We start from the raw sequence: 17,226 nt of genomic DNA on the forward strand, positions 1-17,226 counted from the left end.
CTTTTTTGTTTGTTTCATTTTGTTCAGTTTTTGTTATTTTTATTATGTTTTATATTTTATTTTAAAATATTTTAAAAAATGTTTCTATTTTTACTTTACTTTTTTTGTCATTTTGTGTTTTTTTTCCTGTTTTTGTTCTTTTGGATTTTTTTTGGTCATTTTGTGTGTTTGTTTTATAGTTTCTTTGCCTTTTATTTAGTTTGCTTTCTTTTTTTGTTTAGTTTTTTATTTTTTGTTTTTGTTAAATTAGTCTTTGATGGTTTTCATTTTTGAGCTCTTTTGTTTGTTCTCCTGTTTTTTTTTTGTCTTTTTTGTCTGTTTCTTTGTTTTTGTTTTTATCATTTGTCTTGGGTTTTGTTTGTTTTCTTTTTTACTTTTTTTGTGTTGTTTTGCTGTTTGTTTTTGTCATTTGTACTGGGTTCTGTTTATCTGTTTGTTTTCTTTTCCTTTTTTTCCCCCTTTTTTCTCTGGATACACTGTGCAGCTTGTGGGCTCTTGGTTCCCCACCAGGGGTCAGGCCTAGGCATCCAGGGTGGGAGTGCCAAGTCCAGGATTCTGGACCACCAGAGAATTCCTAGTACCAGGAAATATTAATCGGTGTGTGCTCTCCTGGAAATATCCATCCTGACATCAAGACCCAGCTCCGCCCAACTGCATGCAGGCTCCAGTGCTGGACACCTCACACCAAACAACCAGCAAGACAGGAACACAACCCCACCCATCAGTGGACAGGCTGCCAAAAGTTGTACTAAGCTCACAGAAACATCAAAACCACCAACTGATGTGGTCCAGCCCATCAGAAGGAAAAGACTAAGCTCCAACCACCAGAGCACAGGCACCAGTCCCTCCCACCAGGAAGCCTACACAAGCACCTGGACCAACTTCATCCACCAGGGAGCAGACAACAGAAGCAAGAGGAACTACAACACTGTTTCCTGCCGAAAGGAGACCACAAACACAGTATGTTAGACAAAATGAAACGACATTGAAATATGTTGCAGACGAAAGAGCAAGGTAAAAACTCACAAGACCAAATAAATGAAGAGGAAATAGGCAATCTACCTAAAAAAGAATTCAGAGTAATAATAGTAAATATGATCCAAGACCTCGGAGATAGAATGGAGGCATGGATTAAGAAGATACAAGAAATGTTTAACAAGGACCTAGAAGAACTAAAGAACAATCAGTGATGAAGAACACAATAACAGAAATGAAAAATACATTAGAGTAATCAGTAGCAGAATAACTAAGGCAGAAATGGGTAAGTGAGCTGGAAGACAGTATGGTGAAATTCACTGCTGCAGGGCAGAATAAAGAAAAAAGAATGAAAAGAAATGAGGAGAGTCTCAGAGGTCTCTGGAACAACATTAAATGCACCAACATTTGAATTATAGCGTTTTCAAAAGAAGAGAAAGATAAGCGTCTGAGAAAATATTTGAAGAGATTATAGTTGAAAACTTCCCTAACATGGGAGAGGAAATAGTTACCCAAGTCCAGGAAGTGAAGAAAGTCTCATACAGGATAAACCCAAGAAGAAAAATGCCTAGACACATATTAATCAAATTAACAAAAATTAAGTACAAAGAAAAAATATTAAGAGCAGCAAGGGAAAAGCAACAAATAACATACAAGAGAATCTCCAGAAGGTTATCAGCAGATTTTTCAGCAGAATCTCTGCAGGCCAGAAGTGAACGGCAGGATATATTTAAAGTGATGAAAAGAAAAAATTTACAATCAAGATTACTCTACCTAGCAAGGATCTCATTCAGATTTGACAGAGAAATCAAAAGCTTTACAGACAAGCAAAAGCTATGAGAATTCAGCATCACCGAACCAGCTTTACAATAAATGCTAAAGACACTTCTCTAGGTGGAAAACAGAAGAGAAGAAAAAGACCCACAAAAACAAATGTCCCCAAATTAAGAAAATGGTAATAGGAACAAACATATTGATAATTACCTTAAATGTAAATGGATTAAGTGCTCCAACCAAAAGACAGACTGGCTGAATGGATATGAAAACAAGACCCATATATATTCTGTCTACAAGAGACCCACTTCAGATCTAGGGACACATACAGACTGAAAGTGAGGGGATAGAAAAAGATATTCCATGCAAATGGAAATCAAAAGAAAGCTGGAGTAGCCATACTCATATTAGATAAAATGGACATTAAAATAAAGAATGTTAAAAGAGACAAGAAAGGACACTACATAATGATCAAGGGATCAATACGAGAAGAAGGTATAACAATTGTAAATATTTATGTACCTAACTTAGGAGCACCTCAATACATAAGGTAAATGCTAACAGCCATAAAAGGGAAAATTGACAGTAACACAATCATAGTAGGGGACTTTAACACCCCACTTTCAACAATGGACAGATCATCCAGACAGAAAATTAATAAGGAAACACAAGCTTTAAATGACACATTAGCCCAAATGGACTTAATTTATATTTACAGGACATTCCATCAAAAAACAAAAGTATACACTTTCTTCTCAAGTGAACATGGAACATTCTCCAGGATACATCATATCTTGGGTCAGAAATGAAGCCTCAATAAATTTAAGAAAATTGAAATCATAACAAGCATCTTTTCCAACCACAACACTCTGAAATTAAAATAAATTACAGAAAAAACCACAAACACATGGAGGCTAAACAATACGTTACTAAATAACCAAAAGATCACTGAAGAAATCAAAGAGCAAATCAAAACATGCCTAGAGACAAATGACAATGAAAACACGATGATCCAAAACCTATGGAATGCAGCAAGAGCAGTTCTAAGAGGGAAATTTATAGCAATACAATCCTACCTCAAGAAACAAGAAATATCTCAAATAAACAAGCTAACCTTACACCTAAAGCAACTAAGGAAAGAAGAAGAAGGAGAACAACAACAACAACGAAAACCCCTAAAGTTAGTATAAGGAAAGAAATCATAAAGATCAGAGCAGAAATAAATGAAATAGAAATGAAGAAAACAATAGCAGAGATCAATAAAACTAAAAGCTGCTTCTTTGAGAAGACAAAAAAAATTGAGTCTTTAGCCAGACTCATTGAGAAAAAAAGGGAGAGGACTCAAATCAATAAAATTAGAAATGAAAAAGGAGAAGTTACAACTGACACTGCAGAAATACAAAGGATCATAAGAAACTACTACAAGCAACTATATGCCAATAAAATGAACAACCTGGAAAAATTGGACAAATTCTTAGAAAAGTTCAGCCTTCCAAGACTGAACTAGGAAGAAATAGAAAAGATGAATAGACCAGTCACAAGTAATGAAATTGAAACTGTGGTTAAATCTTCCAGCAAATAAAAGTCCAGGACCAGATGGCTTCACAGGTGAATTGTATGAAACATTTAGAGAAGAGCTAACACCCATCCTTCTCAAACTCTTCCAAAAAAATCACAGAGGGAGGAACACTCCCAAGCTCATTCTATAAGGCTGCCATCACCCTGATACCAAAACCAGACAAAGATATCACAAAGAAAGAGAACTACAGGCCAATATCACTGATGAACATAGACACAAAAATCCTCAACAAAATACTAGCAAACAGAATCCAACAACACATTAAAAGGATCATATACCATGATCAAGTGGGGTTTATCCCAGGGATACAAGGATTCTTCAATATATGCAAATCAATCCATGTGATACACCATATTAACAAATTGAAGGATAAAAACCATATGATCATCCCAATAAATGCAGAAAAAGCTTTTGACAAAATTCAACACCCATTTATGATAAAAATTCTCCAGAAAGTGAGCATAGAGGGAAACTACCTCAACATAATAAAGGCCATATACAACAAACCCACAGAAAACATCATTCTCAATGGTGAAAAACTGATACCATTTCCACTAAGATCAGGAACAAACAAGGGTGTCCACTCTTGCCACTATTATTCAACATAGTTTTGGAAGTCCTAGTCACAGCAATCAGAGAAGAAAAGAAATAAAAGGAATACAAATTGGAAAAGAAGAAGTAAAACTGTCACTGTTTGCAGATGACATGATACTATACATAGAGAATGCTAAAGATGCCACCAGAAAACTACTAGAGCTAATCAATGAATTTAGTAAAGTTGCAGGATACAAAATTAATACACAGTAATCCCTTGCATTCCTATACACTAAATGAAAGATCAGAAAAAGAAATTAAGGAAACACTCCCATTTACCATTGCAACAAAAAGAATAAAATACCTAGGAATAAACCTACCTAAGGAGACAAAACACCTGTATGCAGAAAACTATAAGACACTGATGAAAGAAATTAAAGATGACACAAACAGATGGAGAGATATACCATGTTCTTGGACTGGAAGAATCAATACTGTGAAAATGACTATACTACCCAAAGCATCTATACATTCAGTGCAATCCCTATCAATTACGAATGGCATTTTTCACAGAAGTAGAACAAAAAATTTTACTATTTGTATGGAAACACAAAAAACCCTGAATAACCAAAGCAATCTTGAGAAAGAAAAACAGAGCTTGAGGAATCAGACTCCCTGACTTCAGACTATACTAAAAAGCTACTGTAATCAAGACAATATGGTACTGGCACAAAAACAGAAATATAGGTTAGTGGAAACCACCACCTATGGTCACCCAATCTATGACAAAGGAGGCAAGAATATACAATGGAGAAAAGACAGTCTCTTCAATAAATGGTGCTGGGAAAACTGGACAGCTACATGTAAAAGAATGCAACAGTGTACACAAAAATAAACTCAAAATGGATTAAAGACCTAAATGTAAGTCCAGATACTGTAAAACTCTTAGAGGAAAAATAGGCAGAGCACTTTTTGACATAAATTACAGCAAGATCTTTTTTGACCCACCTCCTAGAGTAATGAAAATAAAAAACAAACATAAACTAATGAAAATTAAAATCTTTTGCACAGCAAAGGAAACCATAAGCTAGATGAAAAGACACCCCTCAGAATGGGAGACAATATTTGCAAATGAAGCAACTGACAAGGGATTAATCTCCAATGTATAGAAAAAGCTCTTGCAGCTCAATATCAAAAAAACCCAAACAATCCAATCAACAAATGGGCAGAAGACCTAAATAGACATTTCTCCAAAGAAGACATACAGATGGCCAAGAGATACATGATAAGTTGCTCAACATCACTAATCATTAGAGAAATGAAAATCAAAACTACAATGAGGTATCACCTCATGCCAGTCAGAATGGCCATCATCAAAAATACCTACAAACAGCAGATGTTGTAGATGGTACGGAGAAAAGGGAGCCCTCTTACACTGTTGGTGGGAATGTAAATTGATATAGCCACTGTGGAGAACAGTATGGTTCCTTAAACAACTAAAAATAGAACTACCATATGACACAGCAATCCCACTACTGGGCATATACCAAGAGAAAACCATAATTCAAAAAGACACATGCACCCCAATGTTCATTGCAGTGCTATTTACAATAGCCAGGTCATGGAAGCAACCTAAATGTCCATCAACAGAGCAATGGATAAAGAAGATGTGGTATGTATATACAATGGAATATTACTCAGCCATAAAAGGGAATGAAACTGGGTCATTTGTAGAGATGTGGATGGACCCAGAGACTGTCATACAGAGTGAAGTAAGTCAGAAAGAGAAAACAAATATGGTATACTAATGAATATTTGTGGAATCTAGAAAAATGGTAATGATCTTACTTGCAACGCAGTAATAGAGACAGAGACGTAGAGAACAAAGGTATGGATACCAAGGGGGAAACAGGGGGTGAGATGAATTGGGAGATTGGAATTGACATATATACACTACTATAATAAAATAGATAACTAATGGGAACCTACTGTATAGTATAGGAAACTCTATTTGGTGCTCTGTGTGACCTAAATGGGAAGGAAATCCAAAAAAGAGGGGATATATGTATACATATGGCTGATTCACTTTGCTGTACAGCAGAAACTGACAGCCGTGTAAACCAACTATACTCCATTTAAAAAAAAGGAAAAGAAGGCAAGCAGAAATCTTGGGGGAAAGCTTATAGATGGAACAGCTTGTGCAAAGGTCCTGTGGTAAGAGTGTGGCCAGCCTGTGTTTGAGGAACAGTGAGGAGGCATTATGAGCTGAACTGAATGAGGACAGGGGAGAATAATGGAGGATGAAGGCAGAAAAATAATGAGGGGTCTGGTAGGTCAATGGACAGACTTAAGCTCTTAAGCTTCAAGGGTTTGAGCAGCAGAATGTTATGATTTATAGCCAGTATCCAGTCAATATCACTCTGGCTGCTCTGTTGAAAATAGACTGAAAGACAGTTAAAGAGGAAGGAAGAAGACCCCTTGGATATCTATTGGCATTATCCAGGCCATAGTGCCTTGAGCCACGGATGGTAGTTGTGGAGTTGATAGAGCATGGTCTGAATTTGGATGTATTTTTAAGGCAGAGCCAGTAGGATTTACTGATCGATTGTATATAGGGATGTGAAGAAAAGAAAGGAATCAATCATGTCCTCAAGGTCTTTACTCACAGCCACTTTCACAGTTAGAATTGCTTTCCCAAGATGGAGAAGACTGGGAAAGGGACAAGTTACAGCAGGGAGAGATATCAAGAGCCCAGTTTTGGACATGCTGTCTTTGAGTTGCTTATATTAAAATCCAAGTTGAAATGTTGAACAAGCAGTTGGAATAGAGTTCAACCGACAGTGCTGGAAACATAAATTTTGGCTTCATCAACATGTAGATAGTATTTGAAGCCGTGAGTCTGGATGGCATCTCCAAGGGCCTGAGACAGCTAGAGTGAAGAGGCCAGGAACTAAGTCCTGCATTCCTCCACTCGGAAGTTGAACCTCTGCTGTGGATGTGGTACATTTGGATTTCAGCAAAACAGTGATCAGTCTCCCATTCAAAGAACACTGGCATCAAGTTGACTTCACCAGTGACACAACTGGACTCAACAGTATATCAAAAAATTATTATCCAGCAACATGGATGGACCTAGAAATTATCACACTAAGTGAAGTATGTCAGACAGAAGTAAGTCAGAAAAAGCCAAATATCATATAATGTTGCTTATATGTGGAATCTAAAAAAACCAACAGTACAAATGAACTTATTTACAAAACAGAAACAGATTCACAGACTTCAAAAACAAACTTATGGTTGCCAAAGGGGAAAGGTAGGGGGAGGGATAAATTAGGAGTTTGTGATTAAGAGATATACACTACTATATATAAAATAGATAACCAACAAGGTCCTACCATACGGCACAAGGAACTATATTCAATATGTTGTAGTAACCTATAATGGAAAAGAATCCGAAAAAGAATATATACATGTGTATATGTGTGTGTATATATATATATATATATATCTGAATTACTTTGCTGTACATCTGAAACTAACACAATATTGTAAATCAACTATACTTCAATTTAAAAATAAAAATAAAGCAAAAAGGGCTTCCCTGGTGGCGCAGTGGTTGAGAATCCGCCTGCCGATGCAGGGGACACGGGTTCGTGCCCCGGTCCGGGAAGATCCCACATGCCGCGGAGCGGCTGGGCCCGTGAGCCATGGCCGCTGAGCCTGAGCGTCCGGAGCCTGTGCTCCGCAACGGGAGAGGCCACAACAGTGAGGCCCGCATACCACACACACAAAAAAAATAAATAAAAAATAAATAAAATAAAGCAAAAAAACAAATCCACTATTACCTTTTAGGGTTCTTTTGAAGATCAATGAAATGCTTGGAAAGATTATCTGTATAGTGCTATAAGTTCTTATATTTACATAAATGTATGAATGGATTAATAAATAAAAAATATGAGGGGCAGTATGGTAAAAACAGGAGGAGCCATAAAATGGTTCCCTCCAGTGTTGGTGCCATTGCTTCTGGTGTTGGTACCTCTGTCTATTCTTTTCACCTCTCCCCTCAGGTTCTGTGATTCAGGGCTCAGTCTCCCCATTCGTCTCTTTCAAAAGAACAAATCCTACTTAGAGTGGTGGTTTTAATGAGGAACAGATACCATTTTAAAAAACACTTATAAATGTCTAAAAATGTCGAATAGAAAAGGTCTATCCCCTAAATCATTTAAGAGTTGGAATACATATCTAGGAGATTTTACAAGCAAATAATAAAAGAAACAGGAACAGATGAGGAAAAATTAATGGATGAAGATGCATTTTTATATATTGAAAGAGTTCCATTAGTTTCTGGCAAGGTTAGTGGAAAAAGTCCAATACTTAGAGTATAAAAAGATTGTAAATTTCCAGAGAGAAAACAAAAGAAAGATCAACTTACATGTAATTTTTCCCTGTGTAACAATAGAAATTAGAATAGTGGAATAACATCCACCAACTATCAAGAAAAGAAGACAATGTTCCAAGATTCCTTTATACAGCCATGATGTTCTTTATCTTTATGGCTCAGTGAAAAGGTAGGCATTTGTAGATACATAAGGATTTAGGGTATATACTTTGCATGTATCCTACCTGAAGAAAATACTAAAAATATGGCTATTGAATGAGAACAGGATCTCAAGAAAGGGAAGATGAAAGAAGAGGAAACAGTAATGAGTATATGGGATGGATATATACATATATATACATATATATATATACACACATATATAGAAATACATATATAAAATATAATGCAAATATAAAATACAGATTATGAACTTGGAATTTATAAGGGTTATGTGAGGAATTGTTAATTGGGAAGACAAGAACCAGAATGTTACAAATGAACATATATAATATATAAATGAATACAAAACAATCCCTAGGAATCCTAGGAATAACGTGAAATACAAAGATTTTGAACTATCCCAATAAAACTGAGGTTTTGGAGCCCTGGGATGATAGTGTTGGGAAAAAGACAAGCAAATATGTTTTCAAGGAGATCTTTGGAATGGGGTGTGGGGAATAGGTAAATGAAACATCCTTTGGGAGGCTACAGATATTACTTCAAGTGATAAAAGAAACATGTTTAATTATGCTGTTAACTAGAGAAAGGTAACTACTAGCAGAATTTAAAAGTTTAGTAGAACTTCCAAAATAACCAAAAGGGCAAAAAGGAGTAAACAGAAATGTGACCAGAAAAAACAAAAGTAAAGAAATAGGAAACCAGCAACAAAGTTGAGTACAAAAAATTAAAGATGGAAGAAATATGATCACATATTTCAGGGAATATACTAAATATAAGTTGGCTGAATTTCTCTAGCAAAGACCCTAGACTGTCAGATCAGATTTAAAAAGGAACACTTTGTGGCATGTGATTTATAAGAAATACACCTAAAATAATGAGAAAAAAAGCTAAAGAGAACACAACCATAAACACAGCCAAATGCCCCCCCAAAAGCATTATTATACATATTATCTCTATTAACTCTTTTTTTTTTTTTTTTTAGCAGTACGCGGGCCTCTCACTGTTGTGGCCTCTCCCGTTGCGGAGCACAGGCTCCGGACGCACAGGCTCAGCGGCCATGGCTCACGGGCCCAGCCGCTCCGCTGCATGTGGGATCTTCCCGGACCGGGGCACGAACCCGTGAGCCCTGCGTCGGCAGGCGGACTCTCAACCACTGCGTCACCAGGGAAGCCCATCTATAACTTTTGAAGTGGGATATAACCACAGAAAAGTAAGTCTATTTAAATCTGTGTTAGAAATCCTATTCATCTGATATTAAAAGCTCTCTCCTTCTCCTCGCATGATTGCTGGAATTGGTGTTAATTTTCAGGAAAGAATAAAAAGATCAGGAAACATTTCTTTACCTTTTTGTAGGAGGCTTGAATGGCTTGTTTGAACGCAGAATTATGGGTGCTGCTTTGCCTTTTCTTTGAGGAATAGAAAATTGGTACACGAAAAGAGCTCTTCTCTTGGCTGAAAGCTAAACCTTGTTGATCTTTATTATCTTCAAGAGAAATTAAATCCTCGTAGAAATCTGTTTCCAAATCATCTTCTTCAGCTTGTACCTGGAGAAAAATCCATATGAAGTAAGACGTAATTTAGGAAATATTGGAGTTACTTCTGAACACTTAATGCAATGATCATTCATTCATTTATGCATTCAGTAAATGGTTTGTTGAAGACCCATCTTGCTAGAGAACGAGGTATAGTGTTAGTCCCTGTCTTCAGGGAGTCAAAGTTTAGTGAAGAAGAAAGATAATCACAAACACTTAATTCAATGTGGGTAGTGTTGTGTTGCCAAGGGGAGAGCCACAAATAACTATAAAACTCAGAGAGGCACTACCAGGGAAACCTCTATCAAGGAAATGACTCCATAACTGAGATTTAGTGAGGTGATAAGAATAGAGAGTTATTTTTAATCTGCCTGTGAATTTGATGCCATTTGCAAGCTAATGGAAGGTATCTTTCAGAAAAGTGAGGCCTAGAAAAGGGGAGGGCAGATCCTGTCCTACCCTGCTCTGGCTCCATCACCAACCCTTTAGTCTTATTCATATGTTGGGCATTAGCACTCCACTGGCCAAGTCAGCAAGACAGAGGGCAAATAATCAAATAATCCATTGGTTCTGCCTGGTGGGTGGTTATCAGTTTTCACCTGACTGGGTCTGGGAAGAAGAAAAAAAAACAGCCAGTAGGACATGAATTATGAGTGGAGCAGGTATTTGCCAAGTCCAAGGTAAATCCTTGTTATGGTTATGCTGGTAAGAAGAGAACAATGGACACATTTTTTAAAGTTGCAAAGTAAATTGATTGAAGAGTACTTCTTTATGTTAAAAATGCTTGTCTGTACATCTGAAACTAACACAACATTATAAATCAACTATATTCCAATTAAAAAATGCTTGCCTGGTTTGCAATGGAAAAATCCCTTGTTTTAAAATATTCAATATTAAAATGCACTGTGAGGCAAACCACATGTCACAGTTAAATAGCTTGCACAATTAGTCAAGAGAAGAAATAACCCAGCTGCAAGAGAATCTTGCTCAACAGTAGGACACAGTCAAAAGTTCAGTGTTCCTTTGAGACATTGCAATGCCTGCTAGTTAGCATTTAAAATGTCCACAAATGAAGCTCATCTGTTAACAACAAAGCAGTACAACCATATTTAAATGTAGTTGCTGACATTTCTTTACCATTTGCCTAAAAAAACTCAGACTACAAATATTTTATTTTATAAATTAACTCTCACACAAGAAAAGATGTGTCAACCTAAAGAATACAACATTTGCACGTAAGGTAGGGGCGTTGGGTATCCAGGGCAGAAGCTCAGAGAAAATCTGACCACTTGTATTGGCTTGGTGGGAAGGCAGTTTTATAGATGAGCAGTGCTGAAAAATTAGATTGAACTGGGTAACTGGGGCCTGGCCTTGTATGCCCTGCTAAAGCATTTGAATTGACTTCTAAATGCAAGATTTTGCATCTGATAAGTTCTTTAAAAATATTATTTCAGTGATTGAAAAATTGAGAATGCTGTCATGTTTTGCAAAGATCACGTTAACTACAGATAACTAAAGTCGAGTCAAGGAGAGCAGTTTAAAAAACTGTTACAATCGGCCAAGTGATTCAGGAGAATGGCCAGGTATAGGGGAATGGTGGTTGGGTAGAGAGAAAGTGGTGGATTTGAAAGATATTTAGGAGGTAAGTCAACAGAAGTTTTTGACCAAGTAAATGTGTATGTGTGTGTGTGGGAGAGAGAGAGAGAGAGAGAGAGAGAGAGAGAGAGAGAGAGAGAGAGAATGAATGAATGAATGGGAATGCTGTTTCATGAATGGGAATATGGAAAGCCAAGACAACATTTGAAAAGAGGAAGATGAGTTCTTTTTGTGAGGTGTAAGGAACAGCTGGTGGACTCTGATTAGCTCCATCTTCCTAGCTTTTCCCAGGAAGAGATGTTAAGCAAACTCTGGGGAAAAGGTTTAATCCTCATTTTACATCTTATTCCTAGCCCTCCTGACTACCTGTGGATCTTGTGGGCTGATGACCTCCTGGGGCTTGATATGTGTTGACACTTTCACTTTTGTGTTTGAAGAAAGGAGCTGGGTTTGTAGGGAGGGGCAGAAGAGAGTTAAGAGAGACTTGGGGAATGGAGGGGACAGGGTGACATCTACTTTCTGTGGTGTGAGTGTTAGAGACAGAACCTGAACTTGTGATTTCACAAGGGATTTAGGGAGGCTTTGGGGGCATTGCAGATCTATGAAGGCTTGAGGCTTTGGGATATAGCAAGAGTCTAGTGGTAACTGCACTCTGTAGTTTGCTGATGACAGCAAGTGCTTTAGCGTACACCCGGTAGCAAGCAGCAGCTCCAAAGAAACGAGAGGAGGATTCCTGAGACAGTGATGCAACTCCGGGACTGGTGCAGGGATCTTATGGCATTTAGCTCTGTATCTTATGGCATTTAGCTCTGTATTTAGCATTTGGAAGATCCCCGAGGGGCAGAATTCTTCCTATGGTCTTCCATTCTGACTTCCTGTCCAATTGCCTTCCTTTCAGGAGCCCCCTCTAATCTCTGTATGCCAGCCAGCCCATGATTTCATCTGTCTCAATAAGCTCTGATACTGTAGAAGAAAGGAAGTCAGATGCCTGCTGAATTTCTCTTCCTCTACTGTTTTCAGTAAGGAATAGCTTAGATTTGCACAGCTGCCTATTAATGGTATGAACAAAGAAATAGAGATCAGTGGAAAGTAAACCAATAGCTGTGACCTTGGGTCTGGTCTTTTCCAAATCTTTGTTTGAAGAAATATCACCATGACCTTCCTCAGCAATTGAATATTATCTAAAATTTAATGACGTATAGTTAGAGATCAGCTCAGGCAGCTTCTTAAGGTTGGACAAGTTTCAGAACTACACGGATAACGAAATGAGTCTGCTTTCTTCTGAATGAGGATTTTTTCAGGCTGTATTTCCTGATGTAACTTGCCATGCACGCTTGGGTTACTAAACTATATGGGTGGATCCAACATTCTGCTGGTAAATGTTTAACAACCAGTTCTCTGAGAGGGAAAAAAAATCTGTGATTTACTACAGCGTTTGCCTTTTCTTGTGGCATAAATATTCCTACTATAGCTGATTTCAGGCTACCTATATGATGCCCCTGAATTCAAACTTGGGAAGAGATGCACAGTAGAAAATTATTAGTATTTTTTTGGTGGGAAAACTAATGGTTTATAACGTTTAGCAAGGACTGACAGTTGGCTTTGATGGTTAAGTGTTGTGTCCTGCAAATTATTATGTAGTATTTTTAAGATACAATAGATGTAAGTAACCTCAAGGGCATAGAGAATGGTCAGATGTGGCAAAGTAATTGAGAAGTGATACATTTTGAGTAATTATCACCTGTGTTTTTAATATCTTTAATTGTCAGGTTATATATTTAATATTTAATAATGGCCGTGTTTAGTAATCTGCTTGCAAAAATCCTGAACATTTAACAGTTGGCTTTTTTAAGCTGGAAGAGCTGGCTCTGGCACACCATTGGTGAACTTCACAGGTGATACCTTTTAAATGATAGTTGAGGAAAGGTACTCGGACCTGGCCCTCATTGCAGAGTCGTTAATATCTCTCTTGATATTACTATCAACGTCTCATCGGGCACAGGCAGCCCCGGACTAGGAGCCAGGAGCCAGCAGTTCTAATTCCATTGTGCCATTTACTTGCTGCATTACTCTGAGAAAGTTTCTAACTTCAGTGATCCTAAATCTCCTATAAGTAAGATGAACATAAAATAAATTTCTCTTTCTGGGAAGGTTGTTATGGCACTTGAGTAAAACAACATACGCAAGTACTTTGAAAACCCTAGGTATCATATAAGTGTAAAGTGTTATCTAAGCCCGTATTTGCTCTCTTGTGCTGAGCTTAACTAACATTTGTTACTTGTAAAACTGTATAAAAGGGATGCTTGCAAAGAATATAGGCAGTATGTTTCTTTGGAAATTATTGTATTTTGAAAGTAAGCTTATGGATTGTTGTTTAGGAGTTAGAAAGCATTCTCCAACACAATGATATTATATGTAAATGTTTGAGTTTTAGCTCTGTCTACAAAGCCTACTCAATACATCTTAAGAATAGAATACATCTTCCATCATTGACAGACTTTTTGATGTTATTTTTTCTTTGGAAAAAGGTCTCTTTTGAGTTCCTATTCAGCATACCAGCAAGACCTCTTCTACCTCCCTTGGTAGTGGTGGACCCTCTGGGGTTATCATCTTCTGGATCTGTGGGGAGATAGTGAGTATTCTCTTTACCTGGTCAGAGTCACATGTTACTCTTGTTGCATCTACCTCCAGGCAGGGATGGGACTTCTCAGGGTAAGTCTTCCCAAAGGTGTTTGAATTTGGCAGTTGGACCCCAAGGACATTTCCCCACACCCATTAACATATATTAGATAGTTTTTATATTGAGTTTGTCAAATTGGAAAATGCCTTTATTTATATGAATATAAAAGTTTTTTTTAAGAAGGGATTGAATGAATTTTGCTGAACGCATACTATCTGTAAAGTGGTCTCAGAAATCATTAGATTTTCTGAAATTCTCTCTAGTATGTCAAATTTGTATGCATGGATGTAGCCATTAAAGTCATGTTCCTGTTTCTCTTATCATAAATTAAAAGAAACAAATTGTTTAGTTCAGCAAGTATGGAGTACTTATCATGTGTAAGGCACTGGGCTAGATTCTGAGAATATATAGTATGCTGCTTGTTACCTCTCAGGAAAACAGACAGAAAACCAAACCAACTAATAAAATGGGGTGGAAAGTAAGCAGAACTACCCCCATTATACTTCAATTCATCTTAATTTTTTTTTTTAGAAGCCAGGCACTCTTTTATGTCTAAATTTTGTGGTTATCCGAGAGAACTAACTATGGTAGAAGAAAATTCTGAATAAACCAAGTCATTTATCTGACTGGGGACATGTTACAGCTATTTGTTCACAGGAGAAAGCATGGACTCTGGAATTTGGAAAAGTTGTGCTTAAATCTCTAATCTACTACTTACTAGCTGTTTAACTTTGGACAAATTAGTTTCCTTATTTTCCATCTGTAAATTGATGATAATAACACTGACCTCACTGGGTTGTGGAAGGATTAAACACCAACACATAAAAGGTGATGAAAAATGTTCATTACCTTTTTATTCCGTCCCTTCCTTCATGACTCATTTTTCATTGGAAATTTAGCTTATAATCACCATGAGCATTTGGAGTGCCCCACGATAAGCTGTAGTACCTCGAAGTTGACATTTTCCAGATTGGCTGGGAAACGGTATGGATTACTTGCTCTACTGCTTTTGACAGTTTTACATATTCCTCCAGTGAAAGAGTTATCGAGGATTTCTCCTCTGGGCTCTCCTGCCAGAAAATGAAACCTATAAACAAAGTAATTTTTAAGAATTCAATAGATGTAGAGCAATCTTTAAAATTTACTGTATATGAAAGAAATTCCTCTCTTAGACATTTTTGACTCCTGACAAATGGATTGAAGGAAAGCCCATTTTTTTGTAGTTTATGGTGAGGTATCCAAAAGGGACTGGAGCCAAACTCAGCCCCTCTGGCTCGGTTAGGTTCTCCCTATTCCACTTATTTAATTGTTCTAGGCTTTCATCATGACATAAAATTTGAGTTTATAATTATTTCATGAGTTACAGAACCAGTACAAACTTTGGAAGTAGATTATGAAATAAATTATTACATAATTAATGCAAATCTGGGTTCACTTCCTTCAGTACGATACAGTAAAAGAATTCTTATAGAGAGCTCATAATGAAATAGTAATAGCAATATTTTAATAGAATTGTAATCATATTATTATTGTTTTTATTAATAACTATAATGATATTTAAAATTTGTTTAACAAATGCTTATATAATATTTACTATAAGTCTAGTACTGTTTGATCTGTATTTCATATTAATATTATATATACTTAATATTTATGATAACCATGTGATATAGATATAATTATTATACCCATTTTACAAATGAGGAAATTGAAGCATAGAGAGATTAATTAGCTTAGTACAAATCAAGTATTTAAGAAATTGTTTTGCGGTAGATGAAAACTTTTCCAGAATGCTAATTGTTTTCCAAGTTCTTATAGATATTAATATGTATTCTGTGAAAAAAAAAGTTTTGTGTCAAAAATTTGATAATGTTGGATTACATAAGATGAGATAATAGAAAATATATATACTGGTCTCTGCCCCCCATTTCCCAGACCAGAGCTCTCAAAACCCTTGTAATTTCCTGAATGATGAGAACACTAACAGCATCTTTTGTTCTAGTATTTGTTCTTTGACCTCAGTTTTTGACACAGAGCTCCTAAATCCCTTGGAATTTCTTGTGTGACAGCAGTGTCTTTTGTTCCAATGAGGTGACTCTTGGTGGGCTCCTGGATGGGGTCTGGTCACCAGAAAGATCATGCCATGATTCAAGACTTGGAATTTTTTGCCCTACCCTCCATTCTCTAGAGAGGGGAAAGAGGCTAGAAATAGGAGTAATGATCTATCACACGTATGTAATGAAGCCGCCATAAAAATCCCAAAAGTATGGGGTTCAGAGAGCTTCTGGGTTGGTGAGCATATGGAGGTGTGGGGGAGTGGTACCTAACCAGGGCATGGAAGCTCATTCCCCTTCCCACATCCTTGCCCTACCCATCTCTCCCAATAGGATGTTCATCTGTATCCTTTATCATATCCTTTTGTAGTAAACTGGTAAATATAAATAAGTTATTTTACCGATTTCTGTGAGCAGCTCTTGCAAATTAATCAAACCCAAGGATGAGTTCTTGGAAATCTTCGATGTGTCAGAGGCACAGGTGAGAACCTGAACTTGCAATTGGCATCTGACATTCCAGGGGGCAGGGGCAGTTTTGCAGAACTGAGCCCTTAACCTATGGGATCTGACACTATCTCCGAGTAGATTGGGTCAAAATTCAGTTAAACTGTAGGGCTTCTGGCTGGTGACACAAAGAATTGCTTGTTGGGGGGAAACCTACCCCACATCTGGCATCAGAAGTGTTGTGAGTGTGGCAGTAGTATGAGAATAAATGAGATACACAGCAGGAGGACCCATATGTGAATCAGATCTCAATAAAACTGTTTTTTAAAAAAAGAGTGATTCCTGTGGGTTCTGTAACTTGTATCTCTTAGTCAAATTCTCACCCTTATTGAATTTGTGTCAATGGGTATTTGAGAGAGGAAATAAGAGAGGAGTTGGTCTAGAAGGAACTTTCCAAAGTACTTAAATTTGCATGACAAACGCACGTATTTAAGACT

General features: G+C 37.0%; 1 protein-coding gene across 1 annotated transcript in view; it reads right to left on the reverse strand.

Moving 5' to 3' along the window:
- The window catches only part of C6 (complement C6), a 400,163-nt gene that overhangs the window by 57,573 nt on the left and 325,364 nt on the right, over positions 1-17,226 (reverse strand). The window contains exons 7-8 of the mRNA XM_059060881.2: positions 15,180-15,318; positions 9,767-9,967 (exon numbers count right to left, since the gene is read on the reverse strand). Coding sequence (XP_058916864.1) covers positions 9,767-9,967; positions 15,180-15,318 — 340 coding nt within the window. The remainder of the gene's footprint in view (positions 1-9,766; positions 9,968-15,179; positions 15,319-17,226) is intronic.

The sequence above is a fragment of the Kogia breviceps genome, chromosome 4 (genome assembly GCF_026419965.1).
Source record: "Kogia breviceps isolate mKogBre1 chromosome 4, mKogBre1 haplotype 1, whole genome shotgun sequence".
NCBI classification, from domain to species: domain Eukaryota; kingdom Metazoa; phylum Chordata; class Mammalia; order Artiodactyla; family Physeteridae; genus Kogia; species Kogia breviceps.